This window comes from Pogoniulus pusillus, chromosome 19 (assembly GCF_015220805.1).
Source record: "Pogoniulus pusillus isolate bPogPus1 chromosome 19, bPogPus1.pri, whole genome shotgun sequence".
Lineage (NCBI taxonomy): Eukaryota > Metazoa > Chordata > Aves > Piciformes > Lybiidae > Pogoniulus > Pogoniulus pusillus.
In genome coordinates, this window is record NC_087282.1 from 19,809,931 (window position 1) to 19,830,957 (window position 21,027).

The following is a 21,027-nucleotide window of genomic DNA, read 5'->3' on the forward strand; positions in this document are numbered from 1 at the left end:
GCAACACTAAGCTTCTGACTATTTACTTTCCTCTTTTTAAAAATAAAGACACCTAGTAATTTTAGCTAAAGCATTATTCACATTAAGAACTTAGGCATTGACACAGATCAAATGGTCCAAGAATTTCCAGAATCTGTGATCCAGATAACACTGACTTTAAATGAGATTTCTGTCTGTGACTCCTCTGGGCTGCTTCTAGAAGTCAAGCCAGATGACACAGGAGAAATTATTAAATGCCAACAAATCAAGTAACAGTTTTGGATTTTGTGTACAAGAGGTGAGTTCAGTTCAGCATGCCTTGCAGCACTGTTATAATTTGTAGCAGTACAGCACGTGGGTTTAAATACTAGCACCCTGATGTAATAACACTGCACAACATATACTTTACTCATTGATGCAGGACAGTGATAAATCAGGCTTCTACAATGAATTCAAGGAAGAGGATCAGGTTAAATGTCAGTAGATTGTGGGAAATTTACATGGCTTTTGCAGAGATAAAACACTAATCAACTAATTGCTGCATTTTATTCTTTGACGAGGACCTACTTACATCTTGCTGCATTGAAAAGATACTTAAAAACAGTATGAATCACTTAGGTCACTGATCTTTAAGCTGTGAAGCAAGAAACCAATTGTTAACAAAATTGCATGGGAAATGGAATGAAAGTGAACAAGATGAAAGAGGTGAACTTTTAGATTTTCAACCTTGGTTTCAGGTTTGAGATCTATCAAGATGACATTACAGGATCACCTGTGAGCTGTCCAAATTAAATAGAAGAATCAGAAAGCTCCAGCTTAATGATCCAAAGAGGAATCTTGACCTGCCAAGTCCAAGCTCAGAAAGGATAACTATGTAAGAGGACAACATGAGGTGATTCATCTGCCCTGGGCCTTCGTAACTTGTAGTGAACATATGTATGTCTTAAGGGGGGAAAAACAGTATTTTAAGGCATTGGTGTTCTCACACAGCCAAGTTGTTGCAAAGAAATCTTCAATGACATGATCACACACTATTTTTCCCCACAGCATTCCTGCAGTAAGATGTCTAGTGAAGTATATCACCTGTGTGTGCTTTTATTGATGAAGGTGAAAGATGTCCTGTGGAGGAACCAAGGAACTGCAGGAAGAGGAAGTATCCTCTCCTTTAAGGCAACTGAATCTTACTCTGTATCTGTGTGAATACAAGCCAGGTATGAGCTGATCATTTTTTCCCCACTTTGCATTCCTTGCCCACTGGGTATCTGTGTTTGAGATCCTGGGACATAGTTCACTCACACCTGCAGTAGTAGTGCTGAGGAGCTGTGCTCACTGAAACCTGTATTATAGGATTATGTATAATAAAAAGGTTGGAAAAACAGATTCTAAGTGGACAATATATAATTTTGGGTTCTAGATAGGCAAAATAAAAAGAGTACAGTTTGGACCATAATCTCTTTCCCATCTCTCCCTGTGCTTTAATTCCACCCTTTTATCACAAGGATGAAATCTTAGTGAAGAAACAAACATTTCTGTGCTCAAAGTATTGAATTACTATGAAAACTCCCTCCAGTTGCCTCCACACTCCGTGGCTGGCTAGCTTCCAAAGGCAGACAGGAGCATTGCTCATGAGGAAGCATTGCAGAAGGGACAACTATATCCCAACTAGGAGGCATATAAAATTATCACATTAATGGAAGTTGTCACATAGATCGATACTTGTTTTTGATTGCTGATGCTTATAAAGTTACCATTTATGGTCAGCTCCACCTTTGAAGACCTCCAGGGGATTTGTCTTTATTCCCCTTGTTTTCCAGTTAATTCCCAGTGCATTTTGGAATTTTCATATCCTGCTCATCTCCACTATGACTACCTCCTTCTACAAAATCTCTTCTCCAAAGGTTATTGCTGCTAGAGTATCTCAAAGAAAGGTGGCTCATGAATTTAATTTTGTGACATAGTTTTACATAACAAGTGATCAGAGATGTTATTTCACTTTGAACAAATGCATATTAGAAGACATTTGTCCCTTTGTGATTTTTGCCTAAGCCTTTTGGGCCATACTACTGACAAAATTATGGGGAAAAAAGAATGTTTGGAAAGGGCATACGAGTTCAAGCTGTTCGTCAAACAGCTCCTGCAAAACGCTTTTGAGTCTCATTGACTCAAGGGAAAATTATAGTACTCAAAAAGCACTAGTTACCTAGTTGAAATGCCATGCTTTAAAGTGCTGAGTAAACTCAGCACAGGGCCTTTGGGATCCAGCATGCTGACAGCAGTTACAGTAGCATATCAAGGATGCAGGTTAGGTGGAATAATCTTTGAGTTTTGTCTCCTTCTATAGTAATAAAATACTGAAATGTAGACTCGTTGTTTTAGTAACCAGACACAAGCTGTTCCATCCTGCAGTCATGCTTAAAGTAGTAGCAGCTATTTATAAATGTATTGTGGGTTGTATCTTGATCTGTTATGTATTGAATTGGGAAAACCACTGCTGTGGAAACGTGGTACTCAAGAATTTTTCTTCTGCTGGACCACAAAGCCTGCTGCAGAGCTTGTTGTGTGCTGGGGTCATATCTGGAATATTGGTGGGATGCTTCTGGAGGTGCAGGCCATTTTTAGCCCATGAAACTCCTGCATAGCTGTAGACCAGCTTGTATGGTCTTGCAAAGCAGAATTTGGAAGCTGACAGAACTGGTCTCCTACTGTGTACACAGTAAGCACAGTGCAAGAAATGTTTATTATTGGCAGCAAGTGAAAAAATTTAGTTTTGAATCTTGAACTGTGAAAAAATGAAATAGTAGAGAAAGGAAGAATGTGATCTTGCAAAAAGCCATTGTTCCTATTGTAATTGCTAGTCTTATGGCATTTGGTCTTAGTCAAGTGTGATAAAAAGTGTCATTAAAAGAACTCGAAATAGGAGGAAGTCCTTGATGATTCCTAACCTTGAGCAATTTTTAATGCTGCCTTGCTGCCCAGTTACAGATCTCTGCTTATCCCCTCTGGACTTCTGCCGTCATGACATCTACTTTGCATCCCACAGTTTGTATGTACATGGGAAGCAGGATCTGTGTCTTTGCAGGAATCATTCCTCTCATGCATTGTAAGTAGAATGACATGACAGAAAACATCACCTTAGTCAGAGCAAGGTAGTTGTGTACTTTGGTGTCCTTGTCAAATTACTAATTGCAAGGTTTTAGTGTTTGAAATGGAGAGTTGCTTAAGAGAAGGTGACCTCCCTGCTTGCAATACCTGAATACTGATGAGCTTATTCACATCCCCTCTAAGGCAGCTGTAAGAAGGGGGCTGGAGGGGCAGTTAGATTTCACTATTAACAGTAAATGTGCGTCAGATTATTTTTGTGGCTTTAACAACCGTGTTTTGCAAATACACTGAAGATGTCATCCAAAATACCCTCTGAAATCTGCATCAACAAACAAAACAGTTTCTAAATGTTTAAATAGACCAGTCCTTACCAGCTACTGATATTAGCAGCATTACACAACATCTTGTTTACATAGGCTTTCCTGTTTGCAGGCTTTATCTCCTCATTGTACTAACTGTAGAACATGAGAAATTGTCTGTGTCAGTGCTTATGTGGATTAATGCAGTTTCTTAGGGGCTATAGTGCAGTGTACTTGCCTGCCCTTACTAAGCACTTGGGACAGTGCCATTTCTTGGGGCATTACCTGAGTTGTAGGCACATTTCCTGAAATAGGTGTAAAGAGGCTCAGGAAGAACTCCAGTTCTTCCATCCACCCATTTTTTCTCTGTCCAGCACATCAGAGATGTAGCTGATAGTATCGAAGTTGCTGTATTTACAGGCTGAACAGGAAATGGGAGAAACCATGACTGAGGTGTGAACTTTAATTAATTGCTTTTGGTAGTGGTAACAGTACCCACCTTACCTATTGCCCAGTACACTCAAGCCAGTCTCAATAGTAGCTCAGACGCTACACGTGCTTTGGAGAACTCGTTGTGTGAGATCTCTAACCTAGAACTGTGGCAGATGAACAGATTGGTGTGACTCACTTCAGACATGGAGAAATGACTTTATGTGAAACGAAGGCTTATAATGAGTGGGTTTGGATGAAGAATATTATCCAAGGTTTATAATGTATTTTCTAGTGCATAGCTCTGCAGATTAGAATGCAAGGACAGACTACAATGGGGTCTTATAATTTGTCATAACAATGTCAAGCTGAAAGTCTGTGCAGATGCCTTTGATATGATGCTTTTAGCTTATCCTTGAGTGTTAATGTTCACATATGACTTAAAGAGTATGTTTGCTTTGGTTCTGAAAACAGAGTTATAGAAGCTTTCCTAAGTAAAAATGCTGTTTAGAGATTCCTCAGCATTATGTCTCAGGCAGCTCTATGCTTGCTGTAGGTATTGTATTTCCCCACTGTAAATGCCAGAGAAGGCTACAGATAGTAATGTAGGTGTCAATATTTCTAACCAGCCTTTCTCTCGTTTTCTTCATAGTATCTTGTACAGAAGTAGATTTCATCAGTCATAAGACAAAAGGGAAAACTACTTTTTTGAAAAAAATCTACTTAGCAATAAATTTGCCAGCTTCCTGTAGTGATTATTCAAATATTTTCTGTAATGAATGAGAAATAAATGATCATCTCTTTTTGATTAGTTGTATAGATTTGTTGAAAACAGCATTGCTTGTTGAGAGTTTGAGTGAAATGGTCACAGTGCCTAACCACTTGTTTGTGAAAACCTGCTTTCTGAGAATTACTGAGTGATGTAAAAAATCTCCTTAGGCCCCCTAGTAAATCTAACGTGGTGTTTGCATGTGCTGTTTTGACCCAAATGTAGCTTCTGATGAAATCATTGGAAGAACATGTGCAAGGCTACATTTGTGAAGAGCTGAGACATCCTTTCTGGGCATAGATCAACACCTGGGTTATGTTATATTGCTCAAACATATTTACTTAGTCCTAAAAATACACTTTATCTCCCTTGTCAGAGGAAATAATGATAGTTAAACCCTGAAAATCTTAATATTAGTTTTGATTTCCATTTTCAAAGGTATTCCTTGCCCATGTTATTGCCTTCCACCCAACAGAAGAGGATCAAAGCCGTTGTGCAATACAGGGAAACAGTAGAGAAAGTCAAGTTGATCTCATACTTCATATAGCAAAATAAAATTATTTCTCAGATAACTGCACTGATTTCTTTATAATCTCTTCCTTAGACGTTGACTTGAGAGATTCTTACCTCTTAGATTCGTGGGTTTTAGCTCAAAAAGTCTGAACATAAAAGTATTGTTTCCAAATCAAACTGATGAAATCTTTCCTTAAACAGGAAGTGACCATTGGTATGAAAATGCTGCTTTATAAGATCTACTGTCAGTCTGAAAGTACAGCTATTTCTTATAGTTAATTAAAAAGATTTTTCCACTAAAAATATCATTGTGCTTATATTTTACCATGTCTTAAAGTAGTTCTCTGTTCTGATTTTGGCTGAGATGGCCTTAGTTGTTTCTATAGTAGCTACTATGTGGCTATAGTTTAGATTTGTGCTGGACACAGTGTTAATAACACAGAGATGTTTTGGTTACTGCTGAGCAGTGCTCACACAGAGTGAGAGTGAGGGCCTTCTGCTCACACCACCCCACCCACAAGCAGACTCAGGGTGCACAAGGTGTTGGGAGGGAACACAGATGACCCTAACTGACCAAATATATATCCACTTTCAGCTGATGTCATGCTCGTTGTGATTCTGGGGAAGAAGGAAGGAGAGGACATTTGGAGCTCTGTCATTGTCTTCCCAAGTTACTGTTACCTGTGATGGAGTTCTGCTTTCCTGGGGATGACTGAACACCTGCCCACCCATGGGAAGCGATGAATGAATTCCTTGTTTTGTTGCCCACATAGCTTTAGCTTTACCTATTAAACTGTCTTTATCTTGACCCACAAGTTATCACACTTTCTTCTGATTCTCTCTCTCCTCTCGGGTGAGTGAGTGGCTGTTTGGGGCTTAGCTGCCAGCTGGGGTTAAATCACAACTGTCGTAGAAAATAACTGACATTAAGATGTTTAGCTGTTACGTTAGTAGCCTCATCTGCACGACTAACACTTCCAAGCAGTCCTGTTGCCCCCCCAAACCTTCAGTGTATGCCTCAGTATATTGCTAAGTTATCAAATTGTCAGATTTTATACTCAGGGGTGGTGGTAGGTAGAGGAGGCTGACATTCATAAGGACTGCTGGACCTCCTAGCAGAATGACTAAGGAGTGTTGTACAAGGTGTCTCCAGTTCAGGCAAGGTTTAGGTTTAACCTTACCTATTACACTCCTGACTCATCACACCCAGTACAGCGGTGGTTGTATGACAGACAGGCAACTCAAATGCCCATGCACCCAGGGTGGAGTGGACATCTGAGCTGTGAGACCAGTTTGTCAAGGACGTACTGTTATTTCAGTGTCTGAAGTCACCTGGCATCATCTCAATTTTCTTTTTAGCATCAGAACTTGTGTGCTGACAGAGGTATTTTCCTGTGCAATTTGTTCTTCTAGTGGACTGAACCTAAGATGATTGCTAAATACTCATGCAAGGCAAACCAGGAAATCCATATCAAGTGCTATTTAGCTTATTTACATTTGAGAGATGCAAGTGTTATGATAATTAAATGCATGTGCAATAGCAAAATAATTCCTCAGCCTTTTCCAGAAGAAGTCTTCAAATGAAGAGGAAAGAAGTATCACTTGGGGATACACTGTTCATTATGCTTCCAGCAGCTGATCTGTGCTAGGAGAATTGCTGATACCTGTGAGATAACACTGTTTGTACACAAAATTAATTCTGAAATATTCAGTCATCAAATATACTGAATAATAATCATGAGCTGGTTGCATGTTGTGCACTCCTTAGTAACTGAGTTTGTAGTTGCAAGCTTCTTAATTTGATTCAAGCAGTGTAGAAAGCAAATGTAAGATCCACATAAAAATAAACTTCACTCTAATAGTTTAGAGAAAGTATAAGTGTTTGAAAGAGTCTGCACACATGGCAAAATGCAGAGGGATTGGACTTCTGAACCAGACATCCCACTGAACAGCAGCTCTCAGATGGCCCCCAGGACTTGTCAAGCTTGCAAGTTTGCACAGAATGGTACAAAAGTGGGGAGAACCGTCCAAAAGAAGGGACGGTGCAAAACTGAGAGCCGTGTGAAAAGGTAGGCGCTGTCCAAAAAACAAGGACGGTCCAAAATACTGTCACGGCAGGAAGCTGTCCTGTTGGGAACTCTGTTAAGGCAGGAACTTTTCCAAGGTGGAACCCTCTCTCGCCTTCTCTGCCTCTCGCCTTTTACCTTGCTCTGTTTATCCTTTTCTAGGCAAAGTGTCCATTTGCCGTTTTACACCGGGCGCGAAAACCCAGCCAAGCGCCAGCCCCATTCCAGCGCCGGCTTCCCCACGGCTCAATACACGTGTGGAAAGGCGCCGCCTGCTGGCTTCCACGGGTCAATACACATGTGGAAAGGAGCCACCTGCTGGCTTCCACGGCTCAATACACATGTGGAAAGGCGCCGCCTGCTGGCTTCCACGGGTCAATACACGTGGAAAGGCGCCGCCTGCTGGCTTCCCCACGGCTCAATACACATGTGGAAAGGCGCCGCCTGCTGGCTTCCACGGCTCAATACATATGTGGAAAGGCGCCGCCTGCTGGCTTCCCCATGGCTCAATACACATGTGGAAAGGCGCCGCCTGCTGGCTTCCACGGCTCAATACATATGTGGAAAGGCGCCGCCTGCTGGCTTCCCCATGGCTCAATACACATGTGGAAAGGCGCCGCCTGCTGGCTTCCACGGGTCAATACACATGTGGAAAGGAGCCGCCTGCTGGCTTCCACACGGGTCAATACACGTGTGGAAAGGCGCCGCCTGCTGGCTTCCACGGGTCAATACACATGTGGAAAGGCGCTGCCTGCTGGCTTCCACACGGCTCAATACACCTGTGGAAAGGAGCCGCCTGCTGGCTTCCACACGGGTCAATACACCTGCGGAAAGGCGCCGCCTGCTGTTTCCTCTCCAAACCTGCAGGGCGTGGGTGAGGAAAGCAGTTTTTGCACCGCCTTCTCCCCATGCAAACCCACGGAGAGGGAGAAGAAAGGAATTTGGAGTACTCCGGAACAGCCGGTGACACGGACACTACCCGTTTCGCTGGCAGTAAGTGACACTGGCACTGCGCATTCCGTTCCCAGTGCCAACGGCGCTGGCAATGCCCATCCCGCTGCGGGCGACACTGGCACTGATTGTGGCACTGCCCGTCCTGCCGCACTCTCTTCCCGCATGGACTGGGGCTCCCGCGCAGCGGCGCGGCGCCACCGTGTGGCCACATGGAGGAACAGCGCCCTCCCGACCCCGAAGCCGGTAGGTTGGGCCGGGGCGGGTTAAAAGCCCGGTAATGGGCCGGCACCGGCAGCTGGGGCGGGGCGAGGGGCTGGCCTTCTCTGCCGTTGTGCCCGGAAATGGCGGAGGATTTGTCTCTGACTGTGACCGCCTGGGTTTGTTTCAGTCTGCTGCGGCTGTCCCACGATGCTTTCGCGTTCGCCCTAGAGGCGGCGGGGACCCGTTGGCTTCGCACCCGCGGGGCGGTGGGGCCCGGAGGTGCGGAGGTGCTCGTTCTCCCAGGACAGGGGGAGGAGGGGGGAATAGGCCGTTGAGAGGGTCCGCGGAGGAGCCGGATCGGGTGGCACCGTGCCAGTCGCGGTCCCTGGTTTGCAGCGAGGCGTACAGACGGGTTCTACCTGCGCCCCCGGTGCTTCGTGGTGTGAGTCGGGCAGGGCTGTGGCGAAGCTCCGTCTGCTGCCTGGAGGGCTTTAGACATCCATCAGTTTGTACACTGAACATGATACAGCTCGAGAGATGTGTAATTAGTTATTTAAACATGCTTTTATCTGTCTGGTGTGGAGGCTCTTTAAGAGTGTCTGAGACTTAACCCGTGGTTTGACACCGCTTGGAACTTGCAGGCTGTAGAGTTCAGTTCTAGGTGGAGCTGTAGAGTACCTCTTTAAAGTGACACCATCCCTCAGTAGCCAGCTGAAGGCAGTGAAGAAAACCCTGTGAAAGGACGCGATGGCGTTTGAAGGGATGTCATCCCGTGTGAAGTATGCTATGGCAGGGGGGTTGGACCTCCATCCTTGTGGTCCCTTCCAACCCTGACTGGTTTTGTGGCTGTGAAAACCACTGCAGTTCTTTCTCTGCCAAATGTGAACTCCTACACGTCGAAGGAATTAATACTGCTATTTACACATCCTTCAGAAGATATCAGATGTTTTTGTTGATTTTGCTTGGCCCTAAATTATACTATCAGAAAAAAAAACCCTGACAAATCTGCCTAATGTAACCTCCACTTACTGCAGCCTGAATGAATATGTTTCTGATTTTGTTGCTTTATAGGTGGTATGAATGTCCTGTTTATAGTTGTGGATGATCTGCGTCCTGTTTTGGGGTGCTATGGAGATAAGCTGGTGAAATCTCCAAACATTGATCAGCTTGCTTCTCAAAGTGTTCTGTTCAGCAATGCATATGCACAGGTGAGAGAAATAATGCTTTTTTCCTCTCTGCAAAATAGTGGCTGGCTTTGTCACAGTAGGTGTTAGGCAGGACGTTGGATAAAGGAGTATTTGTGAAGATGAGGCACTTAGTGCCATGGTCTAGTTGATTGGTTAGGGCTGGGTGATAGGTTGGACTGGATGATCTTGGAGGTCTCTTCCAACCTGGTCGATTCTATGATAGCTCCAGTAATATTCTATGATAGCTGGCCCTTGGTGAAGGAGGCAACAAAGATGAACAATTTCCAGTTGAAAACAAAGGTTGGGCTGCACTATGCTGCCTGAACCTGTGCCTTTACTAAGGTGAGAAAAATTAAAATGAAGCACTTGAGTGATGGTATTTCTGTAGCCCTTGGAGGAATGCAATATTGCTGCTGAAAATGCTGTTTTGCTAAATTAGATTTAGTTCTTTCTACTGCTTATTAAAGATTTTTTTTTTTCCTGTGGAGGAAATCTATTCTACTGACTTCTCTGAAGGGGCAGCTCGTGTAGTCAGCATCACTTACATCCAAGAAGCAAAGTCACACTAGTTAATACTTTGCATAGGATGCCTACCTTCCCAAGTTTCTCTCTGCTGAGAAATGGAATCAGATTCAAGTTTCTGAACTAGGGATTAGAAATTTACACAGCAGCAACTCTTGACTCTTGCCAACCTGAAATAGCATTCATGAGACCTTTGGACCGTAACCTGGACTTTCCATATGTTTATCCTTTTCATTATTCTTCAGGCAATCTAGATCAGCTGGGCTTGGGCTTGTGGCACCACAGTCCATCTGCTGCTTCTGCTTAATTCTCTGCGAGTGTGAGCTACCAGATTTCAAAAGCGCTTTCTCCAACACAGCCTGGCTGGGATATTTTTGTACAGCTATCTGCATAGTCAAAGCTTTTTGTGGTTAGGAATTGGTCATTTTAGGAAAAAAATATAGACAGGTAAAGTCATCTCTTGCTAAAATTTTGCCATTGGGAATTGATAATAAGAGTGCTGTTCATTCTGGCTTGAAACGTGTGCAGCTGCCTTTGGATGTGCATGCTTTGCCCAGCTACACTTAAGTCAGTTTGTATGTGTGTTCTAATTTTTGTTCTGAGTTGCCTCTCTTTTTGGATGGCTCTCTCCTCAGCAAGCAGTGTGTGCTCCTAGCAGAGTTTCGTTTCTTACTGGACGCAGACCTGATACCACCCGACTGTATGATTTCTACTCTTACTGGAGAGCACATGCAGGAAACTATTCCACCATGCCCCAGTATTTCAAGGAGAATGGCTACGTGACCCTGTCTGTGGGGAAAGTTTTTCATCCTGGTATGGTTTGAATTGTCATCTATATAAGCTTAACATGTATGCTCTCACAAACAGACTTCACATAGAAGTGTCAACTGTGTGATTCTTGTCTGTATTGACAACCTCAATCATAATCATGAACCAGATCGTACAGTGATTGTAGGTTGTCTTTAAAGCTTCATTTTAAATCTTAAGGCATTAAGGATGAACATAGTATGTGACTCTTATCTAGTGAGTATTTTCACATCTAGTCTAGGGATTGTGGGAATAAATGTCTAACATCCTAAAAATTTGCCTGGAAGTTAGGTATCCCCTGAAGGTGAAATTACTGAACAGCTGCATTGTCTTAGCTCTCCATATACGTGATTCATAATAGGCTATCTGTCTGGATCAGGAGATATGATGTGTATGACTAATATCACCAATTAAACAGGGAATTAGCTCACTAGTTTAAAAAGCAGTGACACTACTGAGCTGAAATACTGTAATACCAACCCTCTTTTTGGTGGTTTATGACCCCAGAACTAAACTCATGTGAATATATGTGAACTTTCAGTTGATAGTAAACCTAATAAAGGGTGTATATGAAGACTGTTTCTGATATCTTGGGTTTTGGGGTTTTTTTGTGGGGTTTTGGTTGCTCTTCCCTGAAATAAGGTTCTTCAAGACCCTTGACTCTCCCTTACCAGATATTTCAGGGAAAATTGTCCATAATAAACTTTGACTTTTCTTATTTGAGTTTCTTTTTCTCAACTGTGAGAGATCATTAAAAAGATTTCTTCATTTAGTATATTTATGAAGAAACAACTGAAGTCAAGTGAAACTTGTTTGAAGTCTTCCTGGGTCAGTAAGCTGTTAGAGTGTTTCTAATATCTTTACTTACCCTTTTCAGGAGTTTCATCTAATTACACTGATGACTACCCATACAGTTGGTCCATTCCACCCTTTCATCCTTCAACTGAAAAGTATGAAAATGATAAGGTAAGAGTGATTTGTGTAACACTAACAATGGAGACTTTCAGGATGTAACCAAGTTTTGTTGAGCATGGGCTATACTCTATGGTGTTTGACACTGCAGCCTGTACAGGGGAACAACTGGTCTGTTTTACATTCTGTTTCTTAGCCAGCCAAAAGAATACCTGTCACTTAAGTTGTGTGTTAATTCATCTGCCCATCCTGCAGATACTCTAAGTATTTTCCTGCAGCCCTATAGTCACCTAATTTATCTTTACTCACCAATTATAAATCAGCTGCTGCTGGCATTTGGTCAGAAATGGTCAGTAAATTCCAGGCAGTTTTCTATGAGCTCTTGAGATATGAGTAAAAATGCATGTATATAATGTAACCAAATTCTAGCTTCTTGGTCAGAGATTCTATTCACCATAGAAACTATATGTTTTCTCTTGTGACTGTGTTTAATCTTCTGCCCAGCTTTAGAGAGAATTATGCTTTTCCATAGACATGGAAGTTGTGTTCTTCAACTCCTGAAGCTGCCTGCTCCAGTGTACTCTGCACCTTTAGTGATTCTGAAATTCCTGGTTTGTGTCCAAGATGCAGTCTTTGGTGGAAGGACTGAGAAACAAATTGGTTTGAAAGTTATGGAACAGTGGATTTCTTCTTTGCTTTGACATAAGTTAATTACTTAACTAATTACCTGCTTGTTTGTTTTTGTGTTTTTAAGACCTGCAGGGGGAAAGATGGGAAACTTTATGCTAACCTGGTGTGCCCAGTGGATGTGTCAGAAATGCCCAGTGGTACTCTGCCAGACATTCAGAGCACTGAAGAGGCCATACGCTTACTGAATGTTATGAAAACCAACCACCAAAAATTCTTCCTGGCTGTTGGTTACCACAAACCACATATCCCACTGAGGTACCCCCAGGTGAGGAAATGGGAACCTGCAGGGAAAGGAACCTAGGCGAGTGTTGCTTTTGCTTTTCAAAGTTGTTTCCACAACTGATTTATCACAGAACACAGGTTGGAAGGGCCCTTGAGGATTATCTGGTCCAGCCTTTTCTGGCAAAGGCACAAACTAGACAAGATTTGGTGCCATGGTCTAGCCTTGAGCTCTGTGGTAAAGGGTTGGACTTGATGATCTGTGAGGTCTCTTCCAACCCTGATGATACTGTGATACTGTGAAGATGGCCCAGCACCCTGTCTAGCTGAATCTTAAAAGTGTTTATTGGTGGTGTTTCTGGAAAGCAAGCTGAAAACCAGCTTTGATTTGATGTAACTTCAGCAACTGCTTGTGTTGCATTTTGGAATGTTTAATGAGAATGACTTGTGATCACTCAGCCAAAAGCTAGACCTCTGCCACCATAGTAATGACTGTTACTGCATGGAGACAGCGTTCAGCTTGATGGAGTGTGACATAATGAGGACTTACTCCATTCTCTGTTTGAGTTGGTGGCAAAACTCCTACTCATTTCAGAGAAGGCGATGCTTGATCTTCTATTTTAGTGTTGCTTTGAGATTCTGGAGCCCGTTTATAGGTACTTACTCAGTGCTTTTCAGGAATTGTTTGAGACTAACTTGCATAGTATTGCTTGCTTTTACACTCTGGAGTGGGGGAGTAAAGCCATGTAAACTTTAAGAATATTGAAGGATCACACAAGGGTAAATGGTTGCTATTTTACAACAGGAAGTTTACAACAGACCTTAGAGGTGAGGATGGTATTTATGTGTGTTTGTATTGTAAAGGAATTTCTCAAGTTGTACCCCCTGGAAAACATCACATTAGCTCCAGATCCCTGGGTACCAGAGAAACTACCTTCTGTGGCATACAACCCCTGGACAGATATCAGGCAGAGGGATGATGTGCAAGCATTAAACGTTAGTTTCCCTTACGGACCACTTCCAGATGACTTCCAGGTAAGCTGTAAATACAGTGCACTAAAGTCAAACTGCCTTAACTTGTTCAAATGCAAGGGAGCAGTCAGCTGCTCTTAGAGGAGGCTTGCATACTGTCACCTCTGTTCTGGTAGGCAAACCATGCTAGCTGAAGTCGGGCTAGTGGGGGTGGGGAGGAAGAGACCATCCATCAACTGTATACTCCTGGCTTGTATATAAGGGAATGTGTGTAGCAGCTACCAATGTTTGTTTGTTTTCATTGTCTGAATCTGTTCATCCCCTTCAGTCTGTCACTCAGTGTATCTTTTGCAAGCTTTCCCTTGACTTGCCAGTGCTTAAGCTGCAGTAAGATGCACTGGCTGGACCTGGAGAGAAGCAGAGCTGATTGGTTTGTAACATCACACTTGAAAAATCTTCTGGGAGATAAATTGAATTTTCTAACTGCCGCTTCCCTGTTTACCTTTCCTGGGACATGAATCAGGCTACAGACACTTAAAAGTAAAGGGCCTTACAAATAAAACTCTTCAGTTTCTTTACTTAGCCACCCACTGGTTCTCCTGAGTGTGTGTCTAGGGAAAAGCTAACTTCTTTCCTCTCCACTGCTTTCTTACCTTGCAGCGGCAGATTCGTCAGAGTTATTATGCAGCAGTTTCTTACCTGGATGTGCAAGTTGGCCTGCTTTTGAATGCTTTAGATAATGTAGGACTCTCAAACAGCACAATAGTAGTATTTACTGCTGATCATGGTAAGCATTTAAATCTCTCTCCTGTTCACTGTTAATAACTGTGCAACTCAGAGCTGGCATATTAATAAAGTGTGTGTTTATATGAGGTTCAGTAGAGCTACCATACCTTGTATATGTGGCTAATCTGTCTCTAATTAAATGGATTGACACAAGCTTCTGTGGCTGCACAGTTCTGTGTCCCTGCAGGCACCTCTCTTTAATCAGGTGGAGGGTTTACCAGTGAATGATGAGACTGTCTGCCAGAACACTGGGTCTCGGCTTGCTGGATTCCTCTCCTACCCAAAGAAGGACTCTCGCTGGGAGCAGTGCTGTGAAAGGATAGCAACCACTCCTCCCCCTTTACAATTTGTAGAGAGCCATCTGGTACAGAGGATGACAGGCTTTCTCATTAACTGCTGAAGTGTGTTTTCTTGCACTTGTCATTGCTGCTTGCAGAGCATCTAAACTGATAGCAGTATGGCTCCCCCCCCCTTATAACTGAGGTCTTGCGCACTCTGCATCCTGGTGGTGAAAAACTGAATTTGAATCATGGGACAAATACCTCGAGTGTTTAATATTTGCTTCAATACTCTAATATTCATTAAAACAAGCTCTTCCTGATCCCTGTAGTTGAGGGATGGCTTAGCTGACTTAAAACAGTTAGGGTATGACTTAACTAAGTCAATCTGAAGTCACCTACCTAGTTCATTTGAATTGAATTCTCTGTGTGTGTCTAAACAAGACCTTATGAGTTGTAGAGCTTTGGAGTTTAATAATTCTGATACTGAAGTAACACTAGATGTTCCTTCTGACTTGCCACTTTGATTTGGGTTTTCCATTGTAAACTGAATTCCTCTTTTCCTTGTTGTGATTAACTGCAAACAGTTGGTGTTTCCAGGACCATAGCTAGCAAAGTGACCAAAAAAAACCCAATGTGTTAACATAGTTCTTGTAGAGCTCCTTTGTCTTCCCCTAAAGTGAAGTTGGCAATAGATCTGCCTGGAAGGAAGTCAGGTTGGCATCTCTTCCCAAAAGGAAGAGGAAAGCTAAGCAGTTTTGATCTCTATTTCCTCAGGAGTAACATCCTGATGTGGCAGTCTGGCATAGATAGCCTTGGCTTAGAGGGATGTTTGGTTACGGTGTTAACAGGAGTATTGCAGAGCTGGCAGCTGCCCAAAGCTTAAGTGCTGTGTGGAATTGATCTGGAGACTCTTGGAGGCACTGACCGACGCACCTCAGTTCCTCTTTTCTGCTGTTTTAATGCTGCTTTCCTACTTCTAATCTGGGGTAGAGGGAAATAAGGAAAGGTGTAGTTATACCCTCAATAAAAGAGTATCAAGTTGCAAGATATAGGTAGCAGTTGAAATAACTTTCATGTTAGAGAAAAATCTGTTTATGTTTAAAGATAATTTGCTTTTAATATAATGTTGGTAACAAACTAGTCAATTTACAACCCAACATCTGATTTGAGTGGTATTCTTTGTTATCTAGGCTGGTCCCTGGGAGAACATGGTGAATGGGCAAAATACAGCAACTTTGATGTTGCTACCCGTGTGCCACTGATGTTTTATGTACCAGGAATGACAACATCCTCTGTTAGTCAAGGAGAGAGGGTCTTTCCTTACCTTGACCCTTTTAGCCATGTTTCAGACTTGGCTGCTCAAGGTAAGCTTCCAGTATTTGTTTTTGGTTTGCAGTAGATACATGTGAAGAAGTGGTGATATAATGACACTTTTGCCTACAGGCAGCTTGAGTCAGTGTCACTGCCTGTGCTTCTGGATGGTGGGGGGACACAAATCTTTGTTTTGTTTAGATCTCCTTTGGCAGAATCAACTGGATGTCTAAGTTAATGTGATAGGTGACTTATTTTTGGGTGTTGTAGAAGCCTAAAATGATACTTGACCTACCTTTTGTAGGGCAGCTGCTGTCTGTCTGACAGTAATTAACAAACATCCTCTGTGTGGCATCTGTGCTTAAAATGGTGGCACTGGAAACTGTTCTGATGGAGGCACACTTGTGTTAAACTATTGACGCTGGAATTTGCTTTGTCTTTCTGAAGGCTTCTTTTTGAAGTAATGAATATTATTGTCTTGAAGGCTGCACATTTGAGAAATGTAAATGTAAAAATGTTCTTGTTAAAAATACATCATAAATGCATCCTGAGAGCTAACTGCCACACCGTAATTGCCTTGATTTTGTCACCCCACAGATCAAGTACAAAGCAGTTTCAATAAAACACCAACTTAATTATCAGAATAAGCTTCTAAAATGTTTTACCAATCTGTCAAACGATCACGTTCCTTAATTTGTTTCTTCTAGGGCAAAGAAAAAATGTGGTTGAGCTTGTGTCTTTGTTCTCAACACTTGCTGAACTTGCTGGCCTGCAAGTTCCTCCTGTGTGCCCAGAGACCTCATTTCATGTGGCACTGTGCACCGAGGGGGCGAGCATTGTCCGGTATTTGAATGGCTCCGATACCATGGAGGAAGAGAAAGATGAGTGTGATGACACTTACAGGTGTTTTAATGAAGAACCTGTTGCTTTCAGCCAATATCCCAGGCCTGCAGACACTCCTCAGTGGAACTCTGACAAGCCAAAGCTGAAGGATATCAGAATCATGGGCTATTCCATGCGTACGCTTGACTATAGGTATACTGTATGGGTTCAGTTTAATCCTAATAACTTCAGTGCTAACTTTGAAGATGTCCATGCAGGAGAGTTGTACATGGTGGGGACTGATCCAAATCAGGATTATAACATCTTTAACAATACCTCCCATGGTTATTTTTTTAAGAAAATCCTTGGCCTCCTGAAGCACTGAGATCAGAAACTTCCTTCTGTGTGTTTGTGCAACTCCTCTTTTTATGTAAAGAAGCTTTCTTCTGTCGTACAGAGAACACCTGGATTGAATTAAAATCCTCTTTGTATCAAAACACTAAGATGTTGCCTTTGTCTTGTTGTATTTAGTCTGGAGAAGAGAAGGCTAAGGGGAGATATTTTTGCTCTCCACAGCTACCTGAAAGCAGGTCATAGTGAGGCTGATGTTGGTCTCTTCTCCTAAGTAACTAGCAATGGGACAAGAGGAAGTGGGTTTAAGTTGTGCCAGAGGAGGTTTAGATTCGACATTAGGTAAAACATCTTTATTGGGAGAGTGGTCAGGTGTTGGCAGAGGCTGCTTGGGAAGGTGGTGGAGTCACTGTCCCTGGAGGTGTTCAAGAGGCTGTAGGTCATAGAATCAACCAGGTTGGAAGAGACTTCCAAGATCATCCAGTCCAACCTATCATGATGTGGTGCTTCATGACATGGTTTAGTGGTTGTGGTATCTGGGTTATCGTACTAGTTTGAGACTAGCTGGAATATTTTGGTGAGAAGAATCAGATTATAGGCTGTGAAAAGGAACAATGGTGATGTCTACTTCACTCATAGGCTTGCTGAGATGTATAAAAAACATACACATAAATAACACAGTGTGGCTCTCTGTTGCAGCTGGTGCCTGTACTTTTCTTCCTACCCTGCTTTCTGTGGAACTAATCCTTCTGCTTTCTGACCCACTTGTTCGATCCTCCAAACTCACCTTGCACATAAGGGAAACTCTGGGATAAGGTAGAGGGGTAGAAAGGAGGTGGAGGGGTGGTTGGGTGCTCTGGGGCAGTTCAAGGCAAGGTTGGACGTGGCACTTGCCATGGTCTAGCCTTGAGCTCTGTGGTAAAGGGTTGGACTTGATGATCTGTGAGGTCTCTTCCAACTCTGATGATAGTGTGATACTGTATTACCTTTAACTTATGTATTTCTATATATAGCTGTATGTATTGTGCTAAGCTGTAAATACAGCTTCATGTCCTTAACTTCCAGTTTGGCTGAGTCTAGTCTGGGTGATTTCATAACAGTGTGTGTGTGTGGGGGGGGGGACGGGGGGGACGACAAGTAACACCCATACCATCACAGGTATGGCTGGGCTTGATGATCATAAAGGTCTTCTCCAGCCTTAGTGATTCAGTGATTTTTCTTGTTGCACTGAACTCGCTGCAGAGTGAACTTCTGCAGTGCACAAGTACACAACCCTTCTGAAAAGGACACACTGCAAAATACACCTGTGGTCTTCTGCAGTCACTGAAGAATTAAAACTTGTTATTTGTGCTGCAACTGGTGGTGTGAAAGGTGCATAAAGAAACTTCTGTGCAGAGAATGCATCATTAAACAGGTTCTGTCCACTTGGGGCTGGAGAGGTGAAGGAAACACTTGATAGTAGCAAAAGGCTGAGGTGTTTTGCTGTCAGCCTCATCTCCTGACTAGAGCCAAAGAGAATAACAGAATGTTTCGAGGTCACTTCCAACCCCTAACATCTAGTCCAACCAAGGAAAATTCCTCCTTGATTCTAAGTTGCTTTGGGACTTCAGGAGTTTGGGGCTCCTGAAAAACTCCATTTGTTTCATTCAAAATTTAATTTCAAATAAGAGCTTTTAATCTGGAAATTTATGGAGGAGATCTGAATTTTAATTAATTTGTATGAAATGAATGCTTTTGTCATTGAAGCACTAAGTAAGACTGAGGGATTAAGGTAACACCAGTATGCTCTTCTGTGGTGCTCCAGGAGAACTGTTCCAATGAGACCCCACAGGTGAGAAGAGATGGAAAATTTTAGCTGTTGTAGCTTGCTGTAGTTGCTGAGATGCTCGCTGCACCTCAGGATTTTCACATCCAGTGACAGAAAGTTGGATGCCTGCATTCTTTGGTGCTAAGTGGGGCTTGGCATTCTTGCTTTGGGATTAGATGGCTAAAAGCCTCCCGTTTAGTTTGAAGTTTTTAGCACAGGATGTGGATCAGTAGTTGTCCCAAGCTGTGCTGTTAAGTAAATTTCCATATGGCCAAATGCATTAAGGTAAATGTTTGTGAGCTTGTAGCTGAGAAAAATGGTTTTTTTTTGCTGAGTGTTTTAAGTGTTATCTGTACCTTATGCTCACAACCACGAGGTACACTGTACTCTAGTGTGATGGCAGTAATTCTGTGTTGTGTTCTAGTAGCTTTCTGGATTTCTGTCATTCCATCTTGGTAATCGAGGCACTCCAGATTTGAATCTTAACAGAGAAAAGCTTGTTCAGACAGTGCTAACTCCTGCCACCTTTCTCAATGAACAACTGCAATTTCTACAAAAAGAAAAACCCAGCCATGACTTGTGTACCTCAGATGAATTGATTTAATGTCCTAGAGAAGCCACAGATGTAACTTTATTTCATTAAAAAAATCCACGTTGCAGTCTTATTCCTAATTAATGTGGAGATATCCACCATGAATCTGAGTCTCTGTTAGAAGGCAGCAGTTATTTAGTGCCTTTAAACTCAACTACAAGAATATATTTCTTATGAACTTGTAATTTGTTTTATTCAGCCTGTGAGAAATAGATGTTTGGTCCGATCAATTCGTGGCAAGAGGTCACAGACAGGCAGGTAGGGGGATTTTGAATGGAGCTGCATTCCTCCTTGCACCACCGTCGAGAAGGTATACAATAGGCTTAAGATAACAGCAATAAGTAACTAGAACCTAGAAAGGCTGGTGGAGGAGGGAGGCATGTGGAAGAGACAGCCTTTGTGCATGAGCAGACAGAGGAATACAAAGGACACTACTAGTTTGGAGTTCATGAAAAGGACACTTGAGGAAGACTCCTTACTTCACCACTGAAGACCCCTTACTTCATCAATGAAGGCCACCAGAGGGACCACCAGATAAAAACAGACATGTGTGGAAGAGACACCTCCCATTCACAGTATCATCAAGGTTGGAAGAGACCTCATAGATCATCCTAAAACTGATAAGGAAAACCCAACCTTTTCTTAGAATTAGTAGTGAATATGTAATAGAATAGGGTATAAAAAGAGACAACTGAAGGCAAAGGATGTGCATTAGGGTAGAGCGGAGTCTCCCTGAGCACCCAGGCCTGTACATTGCTTGATTCCTGCAACTCTATTAAAAGCCTTATTTTGCATGAACATAAGTTTATGCCTGTTATTTATGACAAGCCCAAGAATCTTCTGCAGCATTATTATTCCTCATGAAAACATATTTTCCCCTCACTTATGCTAGCATACTTAGATCCTCAGCTGGCGTGAAGTGCTGCAGTGGCATGTAGCAGACTCAGTGTAGCCATACCAATTTTGAAGTTAATCACAGTATCACCAAGGTTGGAAGAGACCTCACAGATCATCAAGTCCAACCCTTTACCACAGAGCTCAAGGCTAGACCATGGCACCAAGTGCCACGTCCAACCTTGCCTTGAACAGCTCCAGGGACGGCGACTCCACCACCTCCCCGGGCAGCCCATTCCAGTGCCCAATGACTCTCTCAGTGAAGAACTTTCTCCTCACCTCCAGCCTAAATCTCCCCTGGCGCAGCCTGAGGCTGTGTCCTCTCGTTCTAGTGCTGGCCACCTGAGAGAAGAGAGCAACCTCCTCCTGGCCACAACCACCCCTCAGGTAGTTGCAGACAGCAATAAGGTCTCCCCTGAGCCTCCTCTTCTCCAGGCTAACCAATCCCAGCTCCCTCAGCCTCTCCTCGTAGGGCTGTGCTCAAGGCCTCTCCCCAGCCTCGTCGCCCTTCTCTGGACACGCTCAAGCATCTCAATGTCCCTCCTAAACTGGGGGGCCCAGA

The 21,027-nt window shown here is 42.9% G+C and overlaps 1 protein-coding gene across 1 annotated transcript; it reads left to right on the forward strand.

Moving 5' to 3' along the window:
- The first annotated feature begins 8,418 nt into the window (after positions 1–8,418).
- On the forward strand, positions 8,419–17,324 carry IDS (iduronate 2-sulfatase). The gene is made up of 9 exons (XM_064159588.1): positions 8,419–8,591; positions 9,384–9,520; positions 10,657–10,834; positions 11,706–11,794; positions 12,495–12,695; positions 13,514–13,684; positions 14,282–14,408; positions 15,879–16,052; positions 16,707–17,324. Exons 1-9 carry the CDS (start codon positions 8,453–8,455, stop codon positions 17,204–17,206), a joined length of 1,716 nt encoding a protein of 571 aa, XP_064015658.1. The 5' UTR covers positions 8,419–8,452; the 3' UTR covers positions 17,207–17,324.
- The last annotated feature ends 3,703 nt before the right edge of the window (positions 17,325–21,027 follow it).

Coding starts and splice junctions, on each gene's coding strand:
- IDS (XM_064159588.1), top strand. CDS start 8,453: ATGGCGGAGGATTTGTCTCTGACTGTGACCGCCTGGGTTTGTTTCAGT. Junction 10,835..11,705: donor GGGGAAAGTTTTTCATCCTG/GTATGGTTTGAA, acceptor TACCCTTTTCAG/GAGTTTCATCTAATTACACT. Junction 12,696..13,513: donor TCCCACTGAGGTACCCCCAG/GTGAGGAAATGG, acceptor TGTATTGTAAAG/GAATTTCTCAAGTTGTACCC.